This window comes from Sinocyclocheilus rhinocerous, unplaced genomic scaffold (assembly GCF_001515625.1).
Source record: "Sinocyclocheilus rhinocerous isolate Xijiao unplaced genomic scaffold, SAMN03320098_v1.1 scaffold2733, whole genome shotgun sequence".
NCBI lineage: Eukaryota > Metazoa > Chordata > Actinopteri > Cypriniformes > Cyprinidae > Sinocyclocheilus > Sinocyclocheilus rhinocerous.
In genome coordinates, this window is record NW_015650021.1 from 258,255 (window position 1) to 266,214 (window position 7,960).

The 7,960-nt window shown below is 33.6% G+C and overlaps 1 protein-coding gene across 1 annotated transcript in view; it reads left to right on the forward strand.

Annotated features, from left to right (window-relative positions):
• Positions 1–5,152: 5,152 nt before the first annotated feature.
• Positions 5,153–7,960, forward strand: part of tmem254 (transmembrane protein 254) — a 3,840-nt gene continuing 1,032 nt past the window's right edge. Inside the window, exon 1 of the mRNA XM_016516401.1 lies at positions 5,153–5,334. Within this exon, the coding sequence (XP_016371887.1) occupies positions 5,248–5,334 (87 nt within the window). The 5' untranslated portion in view covers positions 5,153–5,247. The remainder of the gene's footprint in view (positions 5,335–7,960) is intronic.

Genomic DNA, 7,960 nt, shown 5'->3' on the forward strand with positions numbered 1-7,960 from the left:
TGTGTGTGTGTGTGTGTGTGTGTGTGTCTCTGTGTGTGTGTGTGTGTGTCAGGCGGAGCGATGCCGCAGCAGCTCCAGAGCATCCAGGTCCAGTCCAGCGGTCAGTCGAGCTGCATCAGCACCAGCGCCAGCAGTCCAGAGCTCTCTCACAGCAGCACAGCCTCCACAGGTACAGCACACACTCACATACTGCATATACTTTCATTTATAGATTTTCTGCTTTAGTTAAAGTTTGCCATTTTGTTGTGCATTTTTGTCATTTTTTTAATGTCTGTAGTTTTATATATTTTTATTTTTATTTGTTTTTATTTTATTTTATTTTCTGCTTTAGTTAAAGTTTTAGTAATGTTGTTGTGCATTTTTGTTATTAAAAAAAAATTTTTTTTTTAAATGTCTATATAGGTTTATTAATTTTTAAGTTTTAGTTTTCATTTTATTATCTGCTTAGGTCAAATTTTAGTAACTTTGTTGTGCATTTTTTGTCAATTTTTTTAAAATAGGTATATATATATATATTAGTGCTGTCAAATGATTAATCGCATACAAAATAAAAGTTTTTGTTTGCATAATATATGTGTGTGTTCTGTGTATATTTATTATGTATACATAAATACACACACATACAGTATATATTTTGAATATATATACATGTATTTACATGTCTATTTATATTCATATAATTTATATTATAAATAAATATATTTAATAAATAAACATAACCTATTTTTCTGAAATATATACATGCATGTGTGTGTATTTATATAGACATAATAAATATAGACGCACACACACATATTTAAAAAATAAATAAAAATGTCAAAAAATGCACAACAAAGTTACTAAAAAGTTACTATATACATATATTTACACACACAAAGTTATATATAAAACCATATAATACAAATACATATATATATATTACAATTTCTAATTAAAGTTTTAATCTATATATTATTTTCTGCTTTAAAGTTTTAGTAATTTTGTTGTGCATTTTTTGATATTTTTTTTTACTTTTACTTTTACTTTAAGTTAAACTAAATGAAAACTACATGTTTCCTTGGCTACAAAATGTTTTTAGCGGGTTTTTTTTGCCAGCTATATCACTGCCCTGCATTATATTTGCTGATGAATGAAATCCAATACTTGTTTCTTTCTAATTTTGGGCTACTGATTGCAAAAATAGTGTCTTTTTTGCTTTTATATCACACTTTCTTACAAAACATGATGCATTTAGTTTCATTTTTGCTTTCGACAAGCATTAGTGTGGTGAAGAAGTCTTGTATTCTACATTAATCATCAGAAAAACACCACAAACACAGGATTCCTGTCTGAATCTGAGCCAGATTACAACTCTTTGACCCATTCTCAGCCCGTTTCACATGCATGACATTATTTGATGATTAATTCTGAATTACGGCCAGAGACGGAAGAAAATCAAAACATGCGCCTGATGTTTTCTGCTTTTACTGCATCCAAACAACCACAGAAAATGACAGATATTGTGTTAAAAAAAACACAAAACTTTTCTCATTTTATTGATTTAATTATTTTGATAAGTGCATTAAAGCAGATACACATATATATATAAGGTGAAAAATGTTCCTTCTTATTTCGTGTGAAGCTGATGATGTAATACTGCTCCGAGTGTCCTCAGTGCGACGCTGCCTCCTGCTGTCAGTGACGCTTCTCTGTGTCTCCGCTGCAGTCAGTCTGCCAGCCATCGTCACCTCAGTGCCCACCTCCATGACGGGTCACATGATGTATCCCAGCCCACACACGCTCATGTACACATCAGCGCCCACGCTAGGAGACGGGAGTGTAGCGGTGCTCAACGCCTTCACACAGGGACAGGTGTCACACACACCGACTCAGGACACGGGTGAGACTCACACACACACACAGATACACACACACACACACAGATACACACACACACACACACAGATACACACACACACACACACACACACACACACACACACACACACGGATACATAGATACACACACACAGATACACACACTCAGGAGATGGGAGAGACTCAAACACACACACACACAAACATTGTATTGCACTTTTAGTGTATTTCAAATGTTAAAAGTATATTTTTTGGATATTTGATATCACATTTAAAGTTAATATTATATTTATATACTAAAAGTCAGTACAGTACAATAGAAGTAATTATGAAAGGAGATATAATGATGTACTGAAGTGAGTCAAAACAGCACTCTTACTACTATATTTCAAATGTTAAAAGTATATTTTTTACAATTTATTTGATATTACATTTAAAGTTAATATATTTTAAATATACTAAAATGTTTCATTAAAAATCAGTACAGTGCAGTTCAGTAGAAGTAATTATGAAACAACATATACACACACTCACACACACACACACACACACACACATGACACATTGCATTTTTTATTTTTTATTCTGCTGCAGAAGCGGGCTTCTATAGTGACATTATCTTAACAACGTCAAACTTTATGTGCAGTGTAATTTGCTTTGGCTGAAAGCATCTACCAAAAGCATGAATGTCAAATGTAGATATAAGGATGTGGAGTCAGTCCCTAGTGAGATGATATGGTAGGTGTGTGCTGAGCAGCTGGAGCAGATGCAGATGTGCAGTGTTTGGCTGATGAGCGGCTCTCTTCTGCAGATGGTGATTGGTCAGCAGTCCAGCGGCAGCAGCAGTAGCCTGACCGAGCTTCAGGTCGTTAATCTGGACGCCAAAAACGACTGACCAGAGACTGACGCCGCTATTTATTAACGCCTTTCTGAGATTGACCTTTATACAGTTCCTCATTTATACGTGTGATTCTACAGTTTCTGCTGTAGACGTGTGTGTGTGTGTGTGTGTGTGTGTGGTGCTGCAAAGTGATCTAAACAGATTTGGGAAATAAGACGAGACATTTGGAAATGTACATAACCTGTTTTTTAATATTGGAGATTTGTTTTGCCTGTTTGTGCGATGGCATGTAGTTGTTTTTATAGATATTTTGTATACATCGTAACTGTTTTGCTTATGAAATCTGATATTTGACTCACCATGTAAATGAATGTAATATAAACACATTATATTGATTTATACACAGTGTTCAGATGAGAAATACAAAGATTTAGGATCAAACTCTCTCTCTCTTTTGTAACATGATTGTGCCAAATCGCCTTTAAAAATTCTAATGAAAAGACAGAGAAAGAGGTTTGAGATGCTGTTTATCCCCGTCCCTTCTTTCTGAATGCTGCCGATGATTCTAACCTTTAAACTGGTCCATGACACCCTGATGCCTATAAACACTGAGAAACACCTCAAACTGAGACAAAACTAGAGGAGTTCACCCAAAATGAAAATCTGCTGAAAATGTGCTCACCATTCACACCCAGACACTGATGCAATGCAGAACAACTCATCAACTCAACAAAACAAACTACACCTCGGATGAGCAAATTTTTCAACACATGTTCATTTTTGGCTGAACTATTGCTAATAATGTTGTGCCCTGTCAATCAAACTGTAGGCAGAGAGCGTCATATTGATGTTATATAGAGTATATTATTGTGAATGGACTCCACAGTCGGTCTGAACATCAAACTAATGTTTGTTGTTAAGGGCTTCAGTCGACAGCTAGAGTTGGATTTTTCATAACGAATATCAGTTTTTATCATGTCAGAAGCTCTTGAAATCGTCCTGCTGTAGGACAGTGAATGATGCATTTTATTTTGTCTTTCTTTTTCCATCTTTTTCCTCTCATTTTCGCATTTTTAATACGTAATGCTGAATATTTAGAGTTGATCCTCACTGTATGTGCTCAGAAATCTGAGCCGGTTTGTTTGATATATTTTGAGTTAGACTGTGTGAGAGAAACACTGGTTCTTCTGTTGGATTATTGTGTGATTTCTGGTTTCTGACGCCGCAAATGTACAGACCTTTTTGTAATAAAAAAATGGATCTTGTCATGCGTGGCCTTTACTGTGCTGCAGCTAAACACACAAATCATTCAAACGGACACATTTGTTGCTGTTTTGTTCTTAACAGTATGTCTTACAAGAGTAAATAAAGAACGGGCCGGTTGCATAAACTGTGTAGACTAGTCTTAAAAAGTTAGTCATTTAATTTTTTTCTTCTTCAAGACTGGTCATAACTTTTTTGATTCAGTTATGAAAAGTTAGTTTGGTTTTATTTGTATTGGAAAAGTAAGACTGATTACCTCTTGCTAAGTTTATGCAACTGGCCCCTGGGGGCCGGTTGCATAAACTGTAGTCTCAAAAAGTTAGTCATTTAATTTTTTTCTTCTTCAAGACTGGTCATAACTTTTTTGATTCAGTTATGAAAAGTTAGTTTGGTTTTATTTGTATTGGAAAAGTAAGACTGATTACCTCTTGCTAAGTTTATGCAACTGGCCCCTGGTTGTTTCAATACGTTTTGTATAGTATTTTCTTTACTCTTTACTTCAAAAGCTAAAAAGGGTAGCCTAATATTTTATGTATTTGAGAGGGCAAACATTTTGCATTTTAGGGCAGCATTGCCGTCTAATCAGCCAAAAATCGTATTGTTTGATATGATATATTGTCATAGCACTTTATCTTTTTATAACATGGGATTTTGACCAAATATATTCAGTATTGATTTTTGTAAAATGTTGCAACAGCATGTGAATTATTATTATTATTTATTATTATTACAGTTTTGGACATATAAGGTAATAAAAAAATATATAAAAAATACCTTAAAGTATCTACAACTGAGCATGTGAAGCAAATATCTTTAAAAGAAATCTATGGTTACTGTAGTGAAACCACGATTAATTTTCGCAGCGATAGTGGTACTTAATTAGTCGACTTATTTTTAAAAACTCCAGGTAATTTTTATGTTGTATTTATTATTATTGATGTTGTTGTTGTTATTTATTTGTATTGCAGAACATATAAATACATATATGAACAGGCAGATCACATTTATATATAATTATAATGCAATAACACAAGATAAAAGTAGAACATGCATATACACAAATCGAAGAAAAGCGCGCTATTAAACTTAAGCATGTTTTTAAATAAACTCTCACAAGCGTGAAATGTTTTTAATTTTTTTATATATTTTAAATGAGGGACTTTTATTTTGTGTCGCGGTCTGTCACTTCCGGTGCTGAGCGATCTCTGTAGTGACTGACTGACCGCTGAGAGGAAACTAGCGCAGTTAACTGTAGTTTAGTTAGTTAGTTAGTTAGATTAGTCATCATGGCCAGAAGTGACGGCAGCTCGTATTTCAGGAGATCCAGTCTGTTCTGGATGGTGGTCGTGACGCTTTCTTTGAGTTTTTTCACGGTAAGCTGAAAAACTAATGAATTATTCAGTCACTCATGAAACACCTGAGGAGAATTTCAGAAACTTCTAAACGAATAATGTTTGATATGACTGTCAGAAGACCTGTTTGACTTCTGAATGAAATGAAATGACGGATTCTCCGCGCTGAAAATATGCGAACTCACGACGATGAAGAGTAAATAAACAGAAGTGGGCTGTTTTGTAACCGATCCGCTCTTTAGAGTGAACTTTACCTCAGGGTTTTACTAACGTTACACAACTGAGCCATTATCACAACCTTTACTTCACTGCACTGCATATTCTAATATATGTTATAATTTATATTGTATCATATATAAATGTTAATGTGATAAATTGTTATTGTATCATATATAGGCTATGTGTGTATATATATATATATATATATATATATATATATATATATATAACACTCTAACACACATTTAACAATTTTTAACTATTATAAATTTTCATTTAATTATAAATATCATGCAATTAAATGTTTGAAAACATTACATTCAGTTCACACTCAAATTCATAACGTGCATTTTTTTTTTTTTTACATAACCCGTTCATATACCCCAGCGACTTAACACTGCTTTTGTGCTGCAGGGTCACAAATTTATGTGTGTGTGTGTGTCTCCCCATTCATGCATTTATATGTTCTGGGAAAAAAAAAAAAATTTACTGGAAATTTTTTTTTTTTAAATACATTTAGAAAAATTACATTTAAATTCAAACAGTAGAAACCACAAATATACCATAGATACAACAATATTAACCATATTTTAACCATAATAATTGTAATAAAAGCCATGGTAATATGAATAATAATTATATATATATATATATATATATACACACACAGCTGGGTCGATTACTTACAAATTGTAGTCTGATTACAAATTACATGACCAAAATTATAGTTTGTAAAGTAATTTATTGTATTACTCATATTAGGTAATGTATTCTGACTACTTTTGGATTACTTTTGACCTCAAATATATTCCATTCTTTGTCGTCAGCATTATGAAGTGTATTAAACATTACATTATGCCAGGGATTCATCAGTGAACTGCTGATGAAAAGCTGGAAGACTTTACAAATGTATAAAGCATTGGTAGAAAAAACAGAATTCGAGCAAATCAAACGATGAGTAATGTACTGCCACTGTGTGAATTAATAGCTAATCGTGTGATCTATGAAAAAGTAACTATTCTTATTCTGAGCATTTTAGAATGTACTATAGTCTAATATTTGTTTAATCTGATCACGTATTACGGTTTACATGTGATCAGTTACTGTGGAAATCCTTCAGATTCAGTCATGTTTCTGAATGGTTTTCAGAGAAATCAGTCTGCAGCTGTTTGCTGAGCGAGGCTCGTTGAGTATAATAAAAAGTGATGGTTTTCACCGCTTCACGCTGATCTGGGATCTGCTGGACTGACCGGAGATCAACCACCGTAGTGACCACACAATGATAACACGATTACCACAGTGAGAATGAAACTAAACCGGTTCTACAACATAAAGCCCCACAAACCTCCAGATGAACCACCGATGGCTTCTGAAATCATGCGACCCTCAGCTGAAACCGTGATTAATCAGAGATGATTCGGTCTTCTGGTAGACACAGACTGTGATTGTGATTTAGGAGAAGCTTTGATTGGTTGAAGTCTTTCCGGTGACACAACAGCGGCCGTACTCAACAAGAATGAGTTCGAGAATCAGTCTTTTTTTACAAATCAGATATTATGAAAATGCTTGAAGTGCCGGCACTTTACTCTACAAAGCGCAAACATTTCACAATGAACTGTTTGGTCAGCTCGGGTCCTCACAAATACAACTTTGTTTAATTCTAAACGGTGGCAATTATAATTCAGTTAGTTTTGCCTTTCTGTCCGTTTTGTGCTGGCTGTGTATTATTACGACTCTCCGTAATATTGTATTTTCTACTTGCTCTCCTTTGCATTATTAACTTGAATGTACGTTGTATAATGAGCCCTGACAAATACATATTACACAAGAGATGACTCGGATTCATGGCTTTATTCCTATTGTATCCGATTACGTTGTTGTGTTGAGTTTAATATGCTTCAACCGGACTCAGAATTGTTTAATGCATTCTTAGAAAAATGTGCATATGGATTGCCATTTTTAAGTAATTTATTGTGATGTGGTGATCAGTGCTGGGGAAAGTTACTTTTAAAAGTAATGCATTACAATGTTGCGTTACTCCATAAAAAAGTAACTAATTACGTTACTTAGTTACTTTTTATGGAAAGTAATGCGTTACGTTACTTTTGCGTTGCTTTTTAAATCTGGACAGGGCTTGCTTGTTTTGGATGCCACAATTACGTAATCGTTGAAAGCGGTAATTAATCGTTCAAAGTCCACTTACGTAATTCTGCACGCTTAAGATATGTTTTTTTCTTTCTACATGTTATCTTTAGGGTTTTTCCATTGTTTTAGTTTTAGTATAACATTATGATATCATTTATATTTTAACTTTTTTATAATTTAAAGAAGAAACCAATCCGATGTATATTTGACGTTTGAGGCTTAATATTATAGAAAAGCACTAAAGGTTTTTCAATTTTCAGCTTGTTTATTTTCATATAAAAAT